The 22,204-nt window shown below is 43.6% G+C and overlaps 1 protein-coding gene across 25 annotated transcripts in view; it reads left to right on the top strand.

The window, feature by feature from the left end:
- The window catches only part of SYNDIG1 (synapse differentiation inducing 1), a 214,889-nt gene that overhangs the window by 116,840 nt on the left and 75,845 nt on the right, over nucleotides 1-22,204 (top strand). For 2 of the 25 annotated variants that reach the window (XM_065522688.2, XM_074003224.1), the window contains exon 4: nucleotides 20,469-20,529. The exons of the other annotated variants lie outside the window; for them this stretch is intronic. In XM_065522688.2, the coding sequence (XP_065378760.1) occupies nucleotides 20,469-20,501 (33 nt within the window). In that variant the 3' untranslated portion in view covers nucleotides 20,502-20,529. Of the gene's footprint in view, nucleotides 1-20,468; nucleotides 20,530-22,204 lie in introns of those variants that run through there. 25 annotated transcript variants of the gene reach the window in all.

Here is a 22,204-nt window from a genome sequence, read left to right as displayed (position 1 = left end):
AGCTCCTCGTGGATGTGGCTGCCGTCACCTGGGAGGGACCGTGGTGACCTGCGCTGCAGTCATGGCTGGGAATCCAATAAGCAGTGGGAAGCTGCAGGATGTCTTTTGGAAGAAATGACCCCGGGTTTTGGTTGTGGTGTGACAGGAAGAGGGAAGGGAGGGATGCCCTGGGTTCTGATGTTGTTCGGGTGTGAGTAGTGCTGTCCTACATGCATGATCTCATAGGAGCTCCATGGCATGGGTGCTGAAATCAGGGTTCAGTGAGGTTGAGTGATGAGCCTAAAGCCAACATTGGTGAGCAGTAAGCCAGAGCTAGCAGGATGTGTGGGCTTGGAGGCACCTGCCTTCTCTGGGGGAAGCATCTGGCTTGTCCCTGAGCTGTGGGGTGGGGATGGGTGGGCAGATGAGGGCAGCATATTGTCTACAACTTCGTTTTGCTCAACAATGTTCCATCTGGTCCCCATTGCAAGCACGCTTTGTAAACCGGTTCATACAGAGGACGGTGTGGGTGTGTGCGATTATGGTGGTGTGGCTTCATCTAGGAACTGACATTTGTGAATGATACTGAGGATAGACATGAATCCCATAATTGGCTGAGTGGCTGCTGTCAGCTAGTTAATGCACACACTTTATCTTATTTAATCTTTGCAGTGAGTCCGGAAGGTGGAAAATTATTACCTCCAGTTTACAGATGAACAAAACTGAAGTTTCAAGGGATTTAATAAGTAACAGATATCACAGAGGTAGCAAGTATGGGCACATGAGGGAAATATTAATATTTCTAACCCTTAAAGCCATATTTTTTGCAATATAGCTTTGACTTTTATCTGTTTGCAAACAAAAATAGAACCACAGTCCTTGCTTCTAAATTCACCATCCCCCCACCCTGTTTGGAAAGGCTGGCAGGGGAGGAAAGCCGTCTGAGCATGGTATGGCATTGGTCCTCATGGCACTTCACTCCATCCCATGTGATGGGGGCAGCCGGGGACTGAAGCCAGAGCCCTGCCCCAAAGGGGGCACTGGGCCTGGACCTGCGCCGGGCAGGCCCCAGGGTTCGTGTGTTGACTCTGCTGGCAGACGTCTTTGCATCCAAGCATTTATTATGTCTTGATCTAATTTCATTTCATAAAATGTTTCTTTCCTTTACTAACTGCAACATTATAACAATAATTAAATGAGAAAAGGGTATTAGGAAGCAGATTATGAATTTTATGAATAGTACCAGCAAAGGGAATTGGGCAAATTAGGGGGAAAAAAGAGAATCTTTTTATGGTACTGAAAATCTAGAACAAGAGTGCAACCTAGCTAATAGCAAAGCCCCTTGGAATCCATTCATTTACCCACTGATTAGTGAACACTTCCCACGTGTTCAGTAAGTGCCGCGCATGCAGCAGTGAACAGAGCAAACCAAATCCCTCTTCTCAGAGCTGACGTGCTCGTCGCCTGCCTCTCTTCCTTGCAACGTCAGCTTTACTTTTCTCCGTTTTACTCACTGGCTATTAGCTGCAGATGGACATGGGGAGTGTGGAGCTGGGAGAAACATTTTAAACAGGGTGGCCCTGGTGGGGCTCGCGGAAAGGATGGTGTCTTATGATGCAGCCTTGGGCTGAGCCAGGGGGAGCCCTTGGGGAGGAGCTTCCAGACAGGGAGGCCAGCAGTGCTGAGACCCTGTGGGGCACACGTGGGGCAGGTGGGGCCGGCGTGGCCGAGCAGGGGGCCGCGGGTGTCGAGCTAGGAAAGGGGGTAGGGGGTAACTAACAAGGCGGGACCAACATGGGCAGACCCCGAGACTCTTTAGGCTGTGACTGGGCGAGGCTTCCACTTTGGGATAAGAAGCCTCCGGGGCTTGAGTGGAGGAGAAGCCCCTATGGTCACATGCTCCCGGGAGCCTTCCGGAGACCTGCGCTGCAGGGGTGGCTGGGAATTTCATAAGCAGTGGGGAGCTGCGGGGTATCTTCTGGATGAATGATCCCTGGGCTTAGGTTGCAGTGTGAGAGGAAGAGGGAAGGGAGGGATGCCCTGGACCAGAGGTTTCCTACAGATGGGTAGGCAGCACCTGCAGCGGGGCCTCTCAACTCCCAGAGCTGCCGGCCTCTGCGTGGAGGCGCTGAACCACGGGGGCTCCAAGGAGACGTCTGGGCCGAGGGTAGGAGTGTGAGTCCTGAGCTGGGGGTCAAGCGCCGGCACAGTGATGAGGGGCCCGTGGGAGCATTGACCACTGATGAGCAGCTTCAGGCATGCAAAGAGGGACAGCCCCGAGGAGCAGACTCCACAGCGAGAGGAAGGGAACCATCGAGCGAGGCAGAGCTGCACTGCTGGGACTTGGATCAGCAGGCACATCAGAGGGGCGCGGAGGGACTTGTGGGTGCTGCGGTAATTCCCTTTCCTGACCTGGGTGCTGGCCGTATGCTTGTGGAAACTTTGAGCTTTATTTACACTTTGTGTGTGTGTGTGTGTGTGTACACGTTTCCGTTTTCCCTAAGAATACTATACTTCAATTAAAACATTTAGAGAATTCACGTATTTGGGAGGCCTAGGGAGAGGAACTGCTTGAGACCAATGGGTTCAAAGCCAGCCTGTGCAACAGAACCCATGTATACAAAAATTTAAAAATTAACTGAGCGTCGTGGCTCGTACCTGTGGTCACAGCTACTCATGAGGCTGAGGTGGGAAGATCACTTGAGCCCAGGAGTTCAAGGCTGCTGTGATCTATGATCCCACCACTGCACTCAAGCCTGAGTGGCAGAATGGGACCTTGTTTGTAAATAGACATATGGATATGCAAAGAGAGAAATTGGACATAGTATAGCTAGTTATCTTTTTTTGAAGAGTTTTTCAGTAAACAGAGAGTGAGAAATGGGGTGCTATTCAATGAGGTCAAGTCAAGAGTGTTCTTTTTTTTTTTGTTTTTGCTTTTAAGTAGGAGAAATGATAGCATATTTGTTCATGATGAAAATGACCCAAAAGAGAAAAATAGATGTTGTGAAATACGGTGAGAAGGAGAATGAGGGGACAGTTAGGGGAGCAACAAAAAACCCCCTTGTGCAGCAAGCACCTTGCACATACATGACATCACACACCTCTTGGGGCAGATGCACATGAGGCATTAGGCTATGAGAGTCATATACCTGTTCCCAGGTCACGCTTCCAAGGGTAGAGCCAGGATTCGGTGCCCCCACCATCATTGCCCGCTTCTGGGTCAGTGATCAGTGATTACTATATTTAGTGACAGATTCCACCAAATACTGCCCAAGTGTTAGAGGAAATCACAGTCTTGCTTTTAACATTGCAAATACCCACATAGGGAAGAGTTATAGAAGTCTGATATCCTTGCCTCTTGTCTTCAGTAAAATAGCAGCCCTGCTTGTAGGTCCCGGGGATATGTCTGTCCTTCTCCCTCTGACTCCATTAAAACCGGATTATATTAAATTATGGGAGAGAACCAAGCAATCTTGGGTAATGATATGTACTAAATGTACTTATTTTTTCTCTTGAATTTGGTGCTTTCCAGCAGAGTAGAAATATAAGTCAAGTACAGGCTGTTCTTTCTCCTCTGAATAAGATGCTCTGCAAATTCTGCAAAGGTGGAGGGAACAATTGCGGGATTTGGGTATGAAAACATATCACTCAAGTAAGCTTTGTAGGACATTAAGGGACACGACACCATCATCGTTCCAACAGGAATTAAGTGTTTCCCTTCTCAATCTTACTCTGGATATTAATTCTAATTATTTATGGCTGGTGTGTAGGATGCAATGTTTTCTGTCAATTTCCCAGAAAGAGCCTAAACCTTCCTGTAACCACCGTCAAGACATTGCTTAGAGAGTATGGGGACATGTGTTCCTCCCAGAGATCCAAACAATGCCAGTAGTTGCAATTTGCTTTCTTAGTTGTGTTCTTGAGCTGCCGGGCTGTTGATGAACTAATCAACGGGGCCATCATAATCAGACTTGGATGATTTGTCCCCACTTTCTAGGTTTTTTAAATCAATTATTTAATTTTTGAGACAGGGTATCACTCTGCTGCCCAGGCTGGAGTGCAGTGGTAGGATCATGGCTCACTGCATCCTCAGCCTCCTGAACTCAAGCTATCCTCACACCTCAGCCTCCCAAGTAGCTGGGAATACAGGTGCCTGCCACCACACCCGGCTAATTTTAGTGTTTTGTGGAGATGGGGATCTCTCTTTGTTTTCCAGGCTGGTCTCAAACTCCTGGGCTCAAATGATTCTCCTGCTTCAGCCTCCCAAAGTGCTGAGATTACAGGTGTGAGCCACCGCTCTGTGGCCCCCAGTTTTTTAATGTGGAAAGAATAAGCTGATTTGCCCAGGGAAAAAGTTGAGGTCAGTAAGATCATCTGAAAGTAGGGAGAAATCAGGAAATCCTGAGGACTTCAGCTCATTGTCCATACCTCTGGCCCCCTGCTGCTGCTGGAAAAACTCAGTTTGTCTTTCTTTAAAGTTAAAGGGTACATGTGGAGGTTTGTTACATAGGTCAATTGCATGTCATGGGAGTTTGATGTACAGATTATTTCATCACCCAGATAATAAGCATCACCCAGGTAAATACCTGATACGTAATTTTTGGATCCTCTCCCTCCTCCTACCCTCCTTCCTCAAGTCGGCCCCATTGTCTGTTGTTCCTTTTCTTTGTGTTCATGTGTTCTCAATGTTTAGGTTCCACTTGTAAGTCAGAACATGCAGTATCTGGTTTTCTGTTCCTGTGTCAGTTCATTTAGGATTATGGCCTCCAGCTCCATCCATGTTGCTGCAAAGGACATGATCTCCTTTTGTTTGTAGCTATGTAGTATTTCATGGTATGTATGTACCACATTTTCTTTATCCAGTCTACCACTCACAGGCATTTAGTTGGTTCCATGTCTTTGCTATTGGGAATAGTGCTGTGATGAACATATGCACACATATGTCTTTATAGTAGAATGATTTATATTCCTTTGGGTATATACCCAGTGATGGGATTGCTGAGTCAAATGGTAATTCTCTTTTAAGTTATTTGAGAAATTGCCACACTGCTTTCCAAAATGGCTGAACTGCTTTACACTCCCACCAGCAATGTAAAAGCCTTCCCTTTTCTCCACAACCTTGCTAGCATCTGTTATTTTTTGACATTTTAATAATAGCCGTTTTGACTGTATGAGAGTTTCTCATTGTGCTTTCGATTCGTATTTCTCTAATGATTAGTGATGTTGAACATTTTTTTCCTATGGTTGTTGGCTGCGTGTATGTTTTCTTTTGAAAAAAATCTGTTGTGTCCTTTTCCCACTTTTTAATGGGGTTCTTCCTTGCTTGTTAATTTGTTTAAGTTCTTTATGGATTCTGGATATTAGACCTTTGTTGGATGAATAGTTTGCAAATATTTTCTCCTATTCCGTAGGTTGTTTGTTTACTCTATTAAACATTTCTTTTGCTGTGCAGAAGCTCTTTAGTTTGATTGGTACAGTTTATCAATTTTTGGTTTTGTTTCTATTGCTTTTGATGTCTCCACTGTGAAATCTTTGCCAAGGCCTATGTCCAGGATGCTATTTCCTAGGTTATCTTCCAGGGTTTTTATAATTGTAGATTTCACATTTCAGTCTTTACTCCATCTTGAATTCATTTGTGTATATAGTGTAAGGAAGGGATACAGCTTCAACTTTCTGCATATGGCTAGCCAGTTATCCTATCACCATTTATTGAATAGCGAGTTCTTCTTCCATTACTTGTTGTTGTCGACTTTGTCAAAGATCAGGTGTATGGCTTTATTTCCGGGTTCTCTATTCTGTTTCATTGGTCTATATGTCTGTTTTTGTGCTAGTACCATGCTGTTTTGGTTATTGCAGCCTTCTAATATGGTTTGAAGTCAGGTAACATGATGCCTCCAGCTTTATTCTTTCCACTTAGGATTGCCTTGGCTATTTGAGCTCTTTTTTGGTTCCACATGAGTTATAAAATAACTTTTTTCTGATTCTGTGAAAAATGTCATTGGTAACTTGACAGGAATAGCGCTAGATCTTCAAGTGCTTTAGGGAGTATAGCCATTTTAACAATATTGATTCTTCCTATCCATGAGCAGGAAATATTATTCTGGTTGATTGTGTCATCTCTGATTTCTTTGAGCAGCATTTTATAATTCTCATTGTAGAGATCTTTCACCTCCCTGTTAGCTGTATTCCTAAGTATTTTATTCCATTTGTGGCTATTGTGAATGGAATTGCTTTCGTGAATCTTGGGTGTTGTTGGTATATAGGAATGCTACTGATTTTTGCACAACTTTGCTGAAGTTGTTTATCAGATCTAGGAGCTTTCAGGTAGAAATTACGGGGTTTTCGAGGTATAGAATCATATTATCTGCCAACAGAGATAGTCTTTCACTTCTCTTTCTATTTGGATGCCTTTTATTTCTTTCTCTTGACTGATTGTTCTGGCTAGGACTTCCAGTACTTTGTCGAACAGGAGTGGTGAGAGTGGACGTCCTTGTCTTGTTCCGGTTCTCAAAGGGATTGCTTCCAACTTTTGCCATTCAGTATGAAATTGGCTTTGGATTTGTGATAAATGGCTCTTATTATGTTGAGTATGCTCCTTCAATGCCTAGTTTATTAATGGTTTTTAACATGAAAGGATGCTGAATTTTATCAAAAGCCTTTTCTGCATCTATTGAGATGATCATGTGGTTTTTGTTTTTATTTCCCTTTATGTAATGAATTACATTTATTTGTTTGCATATGTTGAACCAACCTTGCATCCCAGGGATAAAACCCACTTGATTGTGATGGATTAGCTTTTTGATGTGCTTCTGGTTTTTGCTGAAAATTTTTACATCTATGTTTATTTAGTATATTGGCCTGAAGTTTCCTTTTTCTGTTAAGTCTTTGCCAGGTTTTGGTATCAGGATGATACTGATCTCATAGGATGTGTTAGGTAGAAGTCCCTCCTCCTCAACTTTTTTGAAATAGTTTCAGTAGGAATGATACCAGCTCTTCTTTATACATCTGGTGGAATTCGGCCGTGAAGCCATGTGGTCCTGGGCTTTTTCTGGTTGGTAGGCTTTCTATTTCTGATTCAATTCTGGAACTTATTATTGGCCTTTTCAGGTGTTCAATTTCTTCCTGTCAATCTTGGGAGATGTTGTGTTTGCAGAAATGTATCCATTTCTTCTAAGTGTTACAGATGGTGTGCATAGAAGTGTTCCTGGTAGTCTCTGAGGATTTTTGTATTTATGATTGTGTTTATTTGGATCTTCTCTCTTTTATTCTTCATTAGTCTAGCTAGTTGTCTATCAAGCTTATTTATTCTTTCAAAGAACAAACTTCTGGATTTGTTTATCTCTTGTATGGTTTTTCACTCCTCAGTTTTCTTCAGTTCACCTCTGATTCTGCTTACTTCTTGTCTTCTGTTAGCTTTGGGGTTGGTGTGCTCTTGTTTCTCTAGTTCTTCTAGGTGTAATGTTAAGTTGTTAACTTGAGATCTAACTTTCTGATGTGGGCATTTAGCACCATAAGCTTCCCTCTTTAGGTGGGGGAAGCTTCCCGCTGCTTTAGCTGTGTCCCAGAGATTCTGATATATTGTATCTTTGTTCTCATTAGTTTCAAATAATTCCTTGATTTCTGCCCTAATTTTATTGTTTACCCAAAAGTCATTCAGGAGCAGATTGCTTAATTTCCATATAAGTGTATGGTTTTGAGTGATTTTCTTTATATTGATTTTTTAAAAACAATTCCAATTTTTAATGTGTATTTATGTGTTTATTTTGCCAATTACTCATTTAAGAGATAATTAAATGTGAAGTCTCTAAACCTTTTTTTTCTTTTGAGCTGGAGTCTCACTCTGTCACCCAGGCTGGAGTACAGTGGCGTGATCTCGGCTCACTGCAACCTCCATCTCCCAGGTTCAAGCAATTCTATTGTCTCAGCCTCCCAAGTAGCTGGGACTACAGGTGCCCGCCACCATGCCTGGTTAATTTTTGTATTTTTAGTAGAGATAGAGTTTCGCCAGGTTGGCTAGGCTAGTCTCGAACTCTTGACCTCAAGTGATCCGACCGCCTCGGCCTCCCAAACTGCTGGAATTACAGGTGTGAGCCACCAGGCCTGGCCTCCAAACCTTTTCTTACACTCCTCACTCATGGTGTTTTACCTACAGGTTGTTTCTCATCCTCACCCCGCTTGGAGCCCTTCCCTTGCACTCAGAATTCTTGAGCAGTCAGTGCTGGGACATATAAGCTCTGCATCCTCAATCTCCCCCAGTCCCTTTCAGATTGATTCATTGGCCATCGACTGGACACCTGCCACGTTCACATGTTTAGTCTCATTGGATTCAAAGGATATCACTGGTCACAAAGAATCCTCCTTGCTCAGGCATTTGCAGCCTGTGCAGATGGTAAAAGGGGGCACAACCCTTGCTGCTGGGACACAAAGAGCCTCTGAGTGCTGAAGAGCGGGGAATGCAGTACCCTGGGTGTGCTGGAGGCTGTCTGACCCTGTCCTCCACTGGGAGTCCATGAACAGATTTCTCTTTGAATTCCCACCTCCTTCTTTCACCTCGTGTCCTTTTCCATGGTCCTCTTCCAGAACACATTTGGAAGAACTGTCCCAGCAGCTCTCCCCAGGAGACAGATAACGGATGTCCATTGTCCATTTGTCTGCACATAAAAGTGCAGTTTGGGAGGGAAGAAATAGAGAGTGCAGAAGAGATTCTGGCTTTGTGCTATGGAAATGGCTGTATGTACTTTCCCTTGTTCCTGCTCTAATTAATTTCAGGACACAGTTTGTTTCCCCATTGGCTGCCTTATCCCATCTTGTGTCTGTTTTCCAAAGAGCTAAAGATGTTAAAGAGTACAGCATTTCTTCCACTTTTTTCCTTGTTCTGGAAGGGATGCTAAGGCTGGGAGGTGGCTGCATTTACACAGACCCACTGGGTGAGTCTGGAATTCTGGTCACTGTGTTTCCTGGAGGCTCTGAGATCCCTAACATGACAGCTATGTGATGCACTCAGTGTGGTGAGCCTTGGACAGAAATAGCTGAGTCCATCAACTCAACTGGGCTCCCTAGAACACAGAACCTGCAGCAAGGTTGGAGTTCTGTGGCCTTATCTGGAAGTGCGATTCCAGACCAGTGAACATGAGGGAAATGGAAAGGAGGTGTGGAAGGAGGTGGGGCAACATAGGGTAGTGCCTTCCCCTCTGGCCTCTGCTTCTTAGCAGGTCTCTGGGTAGGCTTTACTGAGACAGCAGAGGGCAACTGGAGAGGGAAGTAGCAGTGTAGCTCCCAGTGTTAAAGTCTGCCCCACTGGGAATGAACCTCCCTACACTAACAAGTTCCAGACCGTGCTTCCTCCAGAGCTGCTGTGGAGGCCAGAATCTGGGAGCCTGGGCTGGAGTTCATCAAGCTGGTGGTGGTGGGAAGAGCCAGAGACCGCAGGCAGTGGACTGATGTGGCCTGCATAAAGTTAGCCATTGGAAAGGCCAGGGCAGAGCAAGCAATTTGTGAGCCTGAGAGACAGCAAGGCTGAGGGACACTGAGACACAGGAGGTGAGTCTGATATTTCTCCCTCTGGAAGCAAAAGCGCCAACTGAGAGTCACCTCAGCATGCAAGAATCAGAGGAGCACCTTATCCCCTCTGTAGCCTTTGGTGCCCAGCACACCCAGGGTACTACATTTCCCTCTCCTCAGCATTCAGAGGCTCTTTGCATCCCAGCAGCAAAGGTTGTGCCCCCCTTTACCATCTGCACAGGCTGCAAATGTCTGAGCAAGGAGGATGCTTTGTGACCAGTGATATCCATTGAATCCAATGAGACTAAACATGCGAACATGGCAGATGTCCAGTCGATGGCCAATGAATCAATCCAAAAGGGACTACAGGAGATTGAGGATGCAGAAAGCATAGAAGACTGCCTTTCCTCCCAGGACTCAAGGAGGTCAAAGCTGCAGCATAGAGGTGCATTCTGGTCCACACCACCTCACATCAAATGACAATTTGGGTTATGTAATAAGCTGACATCAGTCTGTTTTTCAGAGTGCAACCTGTGTTAGCCAAATTCAAACCCACATTAAAGAGGGTAATTCTCACCAGGACAGCCCTGTTTTGAGTACAGCAGGGACCTGCTTGGGTGTCAACAGCAAATCTTCCCTGGCCATAGTTCTAGTTCTCTGTTGAGCCAAGAACTGTGCTGCTGCAGACAGGCACTGTGCAGGGTATGGAGTGGAGGGCTTGCTGCCACACACTCACGAAACAAGAATGGCAGCAAGGGCAAAGTGCTTACAATTGCACGTAATTCCCACAGCAGCCCCGTGAAATTAATACTAGTATTATCACCATTTTACAGACGATAAAATTTACAAATTGGAATCCAGGTCTGTACAAATCAGGGTCTGTGCTGTTTTAAAATCTTTCACATATACCCAGAACCACTGTTTCACAGCAAGTTTACAGTGACTTTTATTTCATCTTCAAGAGAATCCTGAAATAGGCACATTCTATTGTACCTAGCAAGTGAGGAAGTCAGCGCCCAGCAAGGTTGTTTAAGGTGTTCAGGATCACACAGCAGGTTGGCTGCACGCCAGGACTGGGGCCCACAGTGGGTGAAACTGTGAGGAAATCCACAAGCACCTCTAGGTGCTCAGGATTGGCTCCTACAGATTCTAGTCCAATCTCATTCATGACCTCATTTGCTTTTCAGTTTAACACTGCTTGGTTTTGGTTTACTACTTTTCCCATGGAAACATTTTTTAATTATGTCTTATCAGTTATTCTCCACTTATCCCATCAACAAAGGGTCAGTTTTGTGATTTTAAAATATACACTATGTAGACCTTTATCTTTCATCATATGCTAAAATCAACTCACAATGAGTTTAATACTTAAACGTAAGACCAAAAACTATAAAACTACTAACGAAAACCTAGGGAAATCTCTCCTAGATATTGGTCTAGGTGAAAAATTAATGGCTAGGACCTCAAAAGCACAGGCAACCAAAATAAAAATAGACAAACAGGACTTAATTAAACAAAAAAGCTTCTGCACAGCAAAAGAAATAATCAATAAAGAGACAGCTTGCAAAATGGAAGAAATATTTGCAAACTATACATCTCACAAGGGATAATATCCAGAATATACAAGAAATTCAAACAACAGGAAGAAAATGCTACAAATAATCCCATTAAAAAGTGGGCAAAGGATTTGTATAGATTTCTCAAAATAAGACAAACTGCTAACAGATGTATGAAAAAATGCTGAACACCACAAATCATCAGAAAAATGCAAATCAAAATCACAATGAGATGTCATCATCTTACCCCAGTCAGAATGGCTGTTATTAAAAAGACAAAATAACAGATGTTGCTAAGTATGCAGAGAAATGGGAACTCTTATACACTGTTAGTAAGAATGCAAACTAGTAGAACCACTATAGAAAGCAGTATGGAGATTTCTCAAAAAATTAAAAATAGAATACCTTTGACCTAGCAATTCCACTACTGGGTATCTACCCAAAGAAAAAGAAATAATTATATCAAATAAATACCTACACTCTCATAGTTATTGAAGCACTGTTCACAATGGCAAAAATATGGAATCAACCCAAGTGCCCATCAGTGGACAAATGGATAAAGAAAATGTGGTATAGATACACAATGGAATACGATTTGGCCATAACAAAGAATGGAATAATGCCATTTTCAGCATCATGGGTGGAACTGGAGATTATTTGGACACAAAAAGGCAAATACTACCTGCTCTCACTTATAAACATAAGAACTAAAAAGTCTGATCACATGGAGGCAGAGAGTGGAAAGATAGATAACAGAGACTGGGAAGGGTGAGTAGCTGGAGGAGGATGAAGAGAGGTGGGTTACAGGGTACAAATGCACAGTTACGTGAAAGGAATGCATTCAATGGTTGGTAACAGTGTAGGGTGACTATAGTTAAACAAAACTGTATTATATTCAGAAGATGACACCTTAAATACCCTGACTTGATCACTACACATTGTATACATCTAACACAATTTCACAGGTATCTCATACATTTGTACAAATTTTTTAAAAGTTACGCTACAGTATACAGTCATTTTTCAGAAGAATCCAGTGATTTATTTCATATGTCTTCATCACAAAAAAATTGAGCTTTCCACATATGCAATATATTATTACACATTTTTGAAAGTTAGGAAAAAGAAAAAGAGACTGGAAGAAAATCACTCCATCTGTAGGCAGTGGTTGGTTTTTCTCTTCCTTCCTGCATGTGTCTTTGTGTTTATTTATTTTTTTGTTTTAGCACCGTTAATGTGAATGGGATTGTCACACCTTTCCTAGTTTGAAAATAACAGTCAGAATAGAAGCATAACTGTACAGCTTAACAAATTATTTTAAAGCAAGTGGCCAAGTCACCATCACCCAGGTCAGGAATGTCCCTGGGACCCCCAGGGTAGAAGGACTGGCACCTTCCAGCCATCCTTCCTCCTTACTGCTCTCCTTCCTCCCCACCCAGTGACCACTAGAATGACCTCCACAGGACACACTTTTCTTGCACATTTTTATTATTTTACCACCTAAGATTGAGTTCCTCAACCTTCATGTCTTCATCTTTCTTTAGTTTTTTTATTTTTTATTTTTTACTTTTTTTGAGATGGAGTTTTGCTCTTGTCACCTAGACCAGAGTGCAGTGGTGCAATGGCATGATCTCGGCTCACTGCAACCTCCACCTCCCAGGTTCAAGCAATTCTCCTATCTCAGCCTCCTGAGTAGCTGGGATTACAGGTGCCCGCCACCACAACCAGCTAATTTTTATATTCTTAGAGACAGGGTTTCACCATGTTGGCCAGGCTGGTCTTGAACTCCTGACCTCAGGCTATCTGCCTGCCTTGGCCTCCCAAAGTACTGGGATTACAGGTGTGAGCCTCCACGCCCAGCCCATGTCTTCATCTTTCCTTATTGTACTTGCAAAAGCCACATTGCATCTGAGTGGCACTCTTATCTTGTCTCTGCTCTCAACAGAAAAATTTCCAACATTTCACTGTTAAGTAGGATCTTTAGATAACTCATTTTTAAATCATTAATGGATGTTGGATTTACCAAAAGCATTTTGCATAAATAAAAAACAATTATATGAATATTTGCCTTTAATCTACTAATTAAATTACATTGACTGATTTGAAATGTTAAACCAACCTTGCATTCCTAAAATAAACCCTAATTGATCATAATTTGTATATGTTGCTGAATTTTTTGCTTCTGTTTTGCTTAACATTTTTGTGTTTCTGTTCATGAGAGAGATTGATGTGTATTATCCTTTGTGGTAATTTCATTAAGTTTTCATATCAATGTTACTCCGGTTGTGAAGAGTTCCCTTTTTCTGTTCTCTGAACATTTATTTAAACTGAAATTATCTATTTTTCAAATCTTTGGTGGCAGTTATTGGTGGAGCTCTTTGAGCTTGGACTTCTCATCATAGGAAGATTTTAAATTAGTGATTTACTTTCTTTAATATTGATATCTCTGATTAGACTTTCTGTTGTTTCTTGTATCAGTTATGGAAGTTATATTTTTCTAGGATTTTGTCAGTTTCATCAAAATAATCAATTTTAATAATATTTTAAAAATATGAATTTGGACTTTAAGAACTAAAGAGAAGATTATCTTTTCTAGGGATGGATGGACAGACAGAAAGAAATACTTCAAAATGACAATGTTATTGTTTTACACTGGTGATATTTAACTGTAGAAATCCTTATATTCCACTACTTTGCTCCTCATTTCTTCCTAAATTTTTTATTGTCCAGCTTGAATGATACCCTTCTGCCTAAAGAACATCCTTTAGAATTTCCTTTAGAATGGCTTTTCTTCTGGTAAACACTCTCTGTTTTATGTCGTCAGAAATATCTTTTTATCACATTTATTCTTGCAGGTATGTTCATTGGGTATAGAATTCTGCTCCACAGTTTCCTCTGTAGTTGTGTTTCAACTCCTGCCAAACCCATTCGCTGAGTTATAATATTGTTTTTTTTTTTAATTTTCCAGTTCTATAATTCCCATGTGTCTTCTTTTTCAGATCACCTACAACCCTTCTTGTATGTTTCAGTCACCTGCCAACACTTCCAAGTTTTGTTTTATTTCCTGGAACATAGTAAGCAGAGGTATTTTAGTCTATGCCTGATCATTATGATACCCGTGAGTCTGGATGTTTGTTGTTTTTCCTTGTTCTTCACTCATGGTATATTTTCTCAGATGTTACTAATTTTATGCTGCTCATTATTTTTGACAAAGTATTCATAGTAATATTTTGAAGATTAGGAAGATGACACCTTTCTTCGGATAGGTTATTTCTTTGCTTTTTTCCAGGACATAGGGCACAAAAAATTCAAGACCATCTTAGTCCACACTCAAGCTCTGAGGTGAAGCAGAGCTGGGCTGTAGCCCATGAGGGGCTGGTATACTTTCATTTCACCTTTTCTCCCACAGCTTAGCTCTTTGGTGCTCCATCCTATGGCTGGTTTACAGGATCTCCCTCTTTGCTGGGCTCTGAACCCCTACTTGGATTCCCACCATCTCACAAAGTAACCCAAAACTCACCCTCTCAGACACCTCTTATGGTCAGCAAACATCCCTAGGACATGTGTGTCCTCATATGACTGGTCCACCCTTCTGAATTATTGTCCTCTCTCTGGTCTTGACCAGATAATCCCTCATCTTATCTCTTTAATGCTTTACAAAATATTTTCTTTGATGTTTCTTTAATGTGTTTTAGCTGTCTTCTGTAGAAGGGTTACCAGTCTGGCATTGTTAGAAGCAGAAATCTACATTTCTGTTTCCTTAGTTGTTTGTACAGATAATATATTATTTTTTATAACAGCAAGATTTTTGACTACAAAATTGGAAGCTTGGTTTACGGACCTAGATTATCTGTCACTTGAATTCCCATTTCTTCTGGTACTAACTGAAATTCGAACTGGCTCTTTGCACTGCATGAGTAACCAACACAATGCTATCAAGGCTAATGAGGAGTGTAAGGACATGGGAAGAAGCCCACACAGCTCACTCCAATGCAAATGAAGAAACAATCTTTATTTAAATGCTACAAAGAGCCACTGGGTGTGGAATCTGCCACATTGTAGATGCTCACTTAAATGCCGGTTGTGTTTGTGTCTGATGCAAAGATGTGCACACCTGTGTTCTGCTTGGTCATTTCATAAAGATGAACCATGTGGTTTTTAAATGCAGCATTACCAAAGAGTGTCCAGAGTTGGGAGAGATTGTGGCTAAGATCAAATCATGCTGCCAAATCCTGTGAACACATGCCTTTGGCAGGACTGTAGACAAGTTTCCCTAACCCATGGGGACTTCTGGAGGAAGCTTCATTCCTAGTCCTCCAAGCTCTGCCACTGAGCAGGGAGGTGAGGGCTGGAGGTGCCCATAGATGAGAGCTGTTCACAAGAAGTGTTAATTCCCTGGTCTTTCTGGCTTGTTCCTGCACGGTAGATGGACACAATAATGACAGAGGTGCCCTGAGTAGGACACGGCCTCAGGGAGGAAGTAAATCGCAGGACTTCAGCTGTATGCAGTAGAAGGGAGACCTGGACACAGGCCTGGGATGGCAGTGGAGGGCCAAAAGCCCTGAGTGCAAAGCAGGGTCTGTCCACTGACAGGGCATTCTCAGCAAGGAAGCATTGCATTGAGAGTGGAGTAGACCATCAGGAGGAGTTGTCAGAAAGCAGCGTATAGAAACGGTGTGTTTGGAAAACAACCCATCCTTAGCCCAGAATAATTTTCTTCACAAGGAAATGAGCAGAGACATTCGTCAGGCACTGTGGGGTCACAGTGGATACCTGCTCCTACAGAGAGATGGGGAGAAGAATATCTGGAGGAAGGCCAGGGGAGTTCGTTCTCCTCCCTTCAATTGCCCCCAACCAGGAGCACAGTCGCAGTCAACCTTTGCCTGACACAATAAATGAACTGGGACTTTCCCAAACGTCTGAAACAAAATGCCCCGGGTGTTCTCAGAAGCTGTCACCTATCCATCTTTCTAATCACTTATCTTACCAAAGTGAACAACATTTTCATGTTCTCTCTAAACCCTGTCACAAAGGCAGACCTCTTTTGAAATGTCTATTCTTCTTTTTTTTTTTTTTTTCCAAAGCTTAGAACATGTGCATTGTGTGGAACTGGAGCTCCACGGATTCCACACCTCGATGGTGCTGTTCATAATCATGCATAAGTGTGGGTGTCAGAGACATTTGAACCAGAGTGACTCCATCTTGAACAGGGGCTGGTTAAGGTATCGCTGAGACCTGCTGGACTGCATTCCCAGGTTAGGCATTCTAAGTCACAGGATGAGACAGGAGGTTAGCACAAGATACAGGTCATAAAGACCTTGCTGATAAACGGATGCAGTAAAGAAGCCAGCCAAAACCCACCAAAACCAAGATAGCAATGAAAGTGACCTCTGGTCTTCCGCACTGCTCATTACATGCTAAAAGACACTCCCACCAGCGCCATGACAGTTTACAGTGCCATGGCAATGTCAGGAAGTTACCCTATATGGTCCAAAAAGTGGGGGGACCCTCAGTTCTGGGAATTGCTCACCCTTTTCCCAGAAAAATCATGAAAAATCCACCCTTTGTTTAGCATATAATCAAGAAATAAGCATAAAAAGAGCCAACCAGCAGCCCTCCCTTGGGGCTGCTCTGCCTGTGGAGTAGCCGTTCTTTTATTCCTTTACTTTCTTAATAAACTTGCTTTCACTTTACTTTATGGACCCACTTCGAATTCTTTCTGGCACGAGGTCCAAGAATCCCCTCTTGAGGTCTGGATCGGGACTCCTTTCCAGTGACTCTGGGATAATGTTCCATGCATCCCTCCAGATTCCACTTTTATCCTTAAGTTCCTTATTTTTTAACGTCCCCAAATTTAAAGTAAATTGAATCCCATCTAATGAATGCGTCTGTTAGGCTCTGGTAGATTCAGAATCAGCACAAGAGCCAAGTTTTCCCTTGAGAGTCGCAGGGCATCCAAGGTCATGGGCAAGTAGTCGGGGGGCATCTGGGTAAAGACATGAAACCTGTGCTGGGGTCCAGGAGAAAGTCCTGACAAAGGGCATCTCAACCAAGCAGGAGTGATGGAGCCACACAGAAAGAAAATGCTACCCAGGGACAGATGGGTGGGAAGAGTTTGCAGTGGGCCCACATCTGCCTTCCTGGGTGAGTGACATGTAAACAAAGGTTGCAATGAGGGCTATAAGAGCCCAGCCAGACACAAGTATAACACTGACTTTGCAGACAAATGCATTGAAAAACATTGCTAGAGGATGGCTCCAATATTACCGCATGGGTTTATTTTAACTTGTATCAGGGAAATGTGTGAGGGCAGTCAAGCAGTCAAGTGGCATCTTTCCTCTCTCTCTCCCTCCCCCAGTCTGTATCTCTGTCTCAGTATGCATATTTAATATGCTGATTGTAGCTTCTGAGAGCTGTTTTGCAACTTCTGGATTTAAAGAATTCCATATAAATATTAATGATCTGGTGCAGCCAAGACAAATCAGGTTTCTTATCTATTTTTTTCCTCTGGAATCCATGCTGCAGTTAGTTACTGATTTTAACTTGTTTTGATGTGTAAATGAACAAATACATCATGTCTGCTTTGCTCCTTGCAGTGGATTGGATAGATGTTTTTTTCCACTGATAGGTGATGCATTGTCTTGGTAATTAGCATCTTGATTTTGTGATTATTTGTCTGTAGCAGAGAAAATATGCATGCTGATTGTCCAAGGGCAGAGTCTGCAAACCTGTGATGTGTGGGATCCAGGGTTGACATCGCAATGCATTACAATGTAAGCTGTGCACTCTTCCTTTTGGACTCAGGGCTCACCTCCAATTACATTTCCCACATGTGATCATTTTTCTTTAAATGATGTACCTGAAGCTTTTAGAATTTAGCATGCCTCCAACAGCAAAGCTGTTCACACATTTCTTTTGCATCTCTTTTAAGATTGAGGTCTTCTGTGCAGGTCCTACAGAATTATGGTTTTGTGTGGTGTCCCTTGGCTTCTGGTCACTATCTGTGGCCATTTCTGTGACTGCCAGGCCAACCTGGACAGAGGCTGGGACAATCCAACAATGTGCTGGCTGATCTCAGAGGTACTGGAGCATCATTACAAGTGTCTCCAGCACAGCCATGTGGGCAGCCAGTGCTGTCCTCAGATGGCCTCAAGCCAGGTCTCGAAGCTCCACCTGTGTCAGGGGATGTGGCTATGAGGCTGTGGTTACTGGAATGTCCCTGCCTCCTAAATAGCTGATGGTTGAGGACTGACCCCTCTTGCCGTGAGCGACAACTCATGAACAGTTGTCTCTGGGAAACTATTTCACTGAATTCTAATAGATATCTAGCAGACAATTACCCCAGATTTCACTTTGTCCTCAAATCTTAGGTTCTGTTGACCTCATGCTAAATCAAAAGTACGAATTGCATTTTAAGGTAAAACCTTGGGTTATTATATAATTGACTATTATATTATTGAAAAAGTTACTAGGAAAAGAGAACAAATCTGAATTAGAAATGTCCATCCAGATGCTACCTCGAATAGATTTAGGAAACTTACTGTAGCCCAGTTAATCCTTACTCTAAGGGTTTTCTGGAAGTAGAGATCCGGAGTTTAGACCCTGTGCTACAGGTGGGCAGAGCGCAGCACACATGCCCACCCCTGGGGTGACGTAGGGGAGCATGCAGGATCAGCGGGGGCCAGGGGCTGCCAAGCAAGAGGATTGCAGTCAGCAGAAGATCGTGTGCTCCTGTGTTCGTCAGAATGCTTTCCCCTGGATGCTGACTTGGAAAGTGGACACAGACGAGCAGGAGAAGAAGCAGTGCTTGGAGGATGATTCTGGGATCTTCGTTTTGAAGCTGCCCTGGGCAGTTTAGGTAGTACTGTCCATAGGGAGTTGGAAATAAGGAGTTTTCAAGAATCATGTGTTATATGAACGAACCTCTTTCCACTCATTTGGGCTTTGTTTGCCACTGATGACCTGGTGAAAGTTCTTTTTGAACCTTGGCCGGGCACTGTAGCTCATGCCTGTAATCCCAGCACTCTGGGAGGCTGAGGCAGTTGAATCACCTGAGGTCAGAAGTTCGAGACCAGCCTGGCCAACATGGCGAAACCCTATCTCTACTAAAAATATAAAAATTAGCTGGGCGTGGTGGCACGCACCTGTAATTGCAGCTACTAGTGGGGGCTGAGGCAGGAGAATTGCTTGAACCCAGGAGGCAGAGGTTGCAATAAGCCACGATCATGCCACTGCACTCCATCCTGGGCAACAGAGCAAGACTGTCTCAAAAAAAAAAAAAAAAAAAAAGGCTGGGCACCGTGGCTCACGCCTGTAATACCAGCACTTTGGGAGGCCAAGGCGGGTGGATGACGAGGTCAGGAGATCGAGACCATCCTGGCTAACAAAGTGAAACCCCGTCTCTACTAAAAATACAAAAAAGAAAAAAATTACCTGGGCATAGTGGCGGGCACCTGTAGTCCCAGCTACTCGGGAGGCTCAGGCAGGAGAATGGCGTGAACCCGGGAGGCGGAGCTTGCAGTGAGCTGAGATTGTACCACTGCACTCCAGCCTGGGAGACAGCCAGACTCCGTCTAAAAAAAAAAAAAAAAAAAAGGAAAAGAAAAGAAAGAAAACTCCACCTCATTCGGGCTGATGAGAGTCCCAGTTGGGCACCGTGGTTCTGGCCAAAGGGCTGTCCTCAATGCCTGATTCACCCGGGCTGCTGGAGTGGAAAGCGGGGCTAGGAAGAGCCTTGGCCCATGACGAATGTTCGCCCCTCCTGCTGCCTGGCTGTGACTTTTTCTCCTCAAGAGCGAGACAGTCACCATGGGCCACATTCACAGTAGAGATGGCCTGGGGCTCCACCTCTCCCTGCTTCAAGGGCTGAAATTCACAGGCAGCTGTGGGGACAGGGAAGCCCAACTGCTCTCTCACTGGCACACTGGGACTTGAGTTGGCCACAGCTGGAGAACCTTCTATTAATTACTTTCTTCCCTTTTTGTAGACTTTTTAGGTGTACTCCATTTGATGAAAACCTAATCTTTTAAAACTCCCAATATTTACAATGGGTAAGTCAAGGGCAGTTATGTGCATCACAAATACCCGAAGGTAACATTAACGTATTAACATAATGTCTTGCAGTTTACTTCAAGTATATTTAAAATACAGGTTTACACAGAAATCTATTTTACAGACTTTTCCAGGATGAGATCTTCTTATGAAACAAGATGTTAGAGCACATTCAAAACATCTTTGGCAGCTAAACCCCGTAGTCTCCAATGCTGAATTTTAGTGTGTCCTTCCAGTTGTATACCTAAGAAAAGATATTTTAATTATAAAGGTATGATCTATCAATGCTTTCTAGAATATAAACCCGCGACAAATAATGCAGAAATTATTTTAAATTTTGGCAATATTATCTTCTAAGTATTTTTTTTTTCTTTGAGACAGTCTCGCTCTGTCGCCCAGGCTGGAATGCAGTAGCGTGATCTCAGCTCACTTGCCTCCTGTGTTCAAGCGATTCTCCTGCCTCAGCCTCCTGAGTAGTTGGGACTACAGGCGCCTGCCATCATGCCCAGCTAATTTTAGTACTTTTAGTAGAGATGGGGTTTCACCATGTTGGCCAGGCTGTTCTCAAACTCCTGAGCTCAGGTGATTTGCCCACCTCGGCCTCCCAAAGTGCTGGGATTACAGGCGTGAGTCACCGCGCCCCTCCAATAAAATCTTAAAGGTGACAATCCATCACCCACCAAATGACCCACTTCAAGTGACAGCACCGCAGGACCCCCGTGTCCAGACCTCTGCACACAGGAACATGAAACGTGTGCACATAGCAAAATACTCGGGAGGAATACACAAGGTGTTATGTATGCTGATCTCATAGATGAGACAATAATTAAAAAGTAACTGAAACTACCTTTCCTGTTGGTAAGGGAAAGCTTTCAGCCACAAATGAGGCAATAAGTACCTCTCAGACCGCCCGATGCCCATCAGTAAGGATGGGGCTGAGAAATGTAGATGGAGGGAATCATGTGAATGATATTGATAACATAAGCTCAGTTCTCTTGGCCAACCCTTGCACTCTAGAATTAAAGCTAAGATTAGGTGATGTTCAGAAAAACAGCATACAGTAGTGCTTTGTATGGAGGACAGTAATTTTGTGTGTCCATATGTTGGTGCAAGCCAAACCTATAGATTCACATGAGGGGTGACAAATGAGTCATTGGTTGATCAGCACATTATAGATTCTCATGGGAATTCAGGGCTATTTTAGGTTCATCTCAGTGTCATGGGCATTTTAAAGTTGCTCATCACATTACCATCTACACCTCTGCTGTAAAAGAATGGCATAGCAAGAGGACAGGACCCATGCTTCATGACTCTGGAGGTAGCAGTTCTCGGCATTGTCCCCCTTTCCTTGCCTCTTTGCTTAGCTTTAGCATTTTCTGGTGCTTAGGGAGTTATAAGAATCCCAGACAGAGAGCATAGCAAATGCCCAATTTAGAGCTGAAAAAATTACCTCGATCTTGTGCTTTGACGTGGAAGGCGGATGTGGGATGCCCTTTGCTTTTCTTTTTCTGTCCTTCCTTTTAGACGGGGCACTCTTTATTTTTAACCTGTCTAGACTGTGTATAAAGTAGTAAAGGGTCTCTGAAGCACAGCTGCAGCATTCACTTGTATCAGTCTGTATGTATGTCCCTGGAAGCTTTGCATTGTGGCAGCACTCAAGCACACGCAGGAGCAGAGGATGGTGAGCCCCTGGACTCTGCTGGGAGCTGGAAGGGATGGATGCCTCGGTGAATTCGGAAATAAATGATGATGCAACAGGACTGCAGACTGCTCAGGGGACTTGGAAATAGCAAAACAGACAGGCCGAGAGAGGTGCCTTTGAGAGCCGGCCCTGCCCTAGAGTATAGGAAATTGGAAGAATGAGTTTATAACCAAGTCACCAGCACAACTGACTCTCCAGAAGCTCCATGGTTTGGGGCCACTTGAACATTCGTATCTCAGCTCACCGTGCAAGGCCCGACCTCTATCTGGACAGTATCACCCCTCAAGAGCCCACTCCACCCAGTCTGAGCTTGTGTTTTCCACACATGTCTGCACCCCAAGGCTTCCCCATTTCTCCCATTCTGCCATTATCCTCTTTGCCCCTTCCCTATGCTCCCAGGTCCATCCCACGTGCA

The sequence above is a fragment of the Macaca fascicularis genome, chromosome 10, assembly GCF_037993035.2.
Source record: "Macaca fascicularis isolate 582-1 chromosome 10, T2T-MFA8v1.1".
NCBI classification, from domain to species: Eukaryota; Metazoa; Chordata; class Mammalia; order Primates; family Cercopithecidae; genus Macaca; species Macaca fascicularis.
Note: the sequence above shows the minus strand (reverse complement) of the source record. Positions and strands in the feature narration are given on the sequence as shown.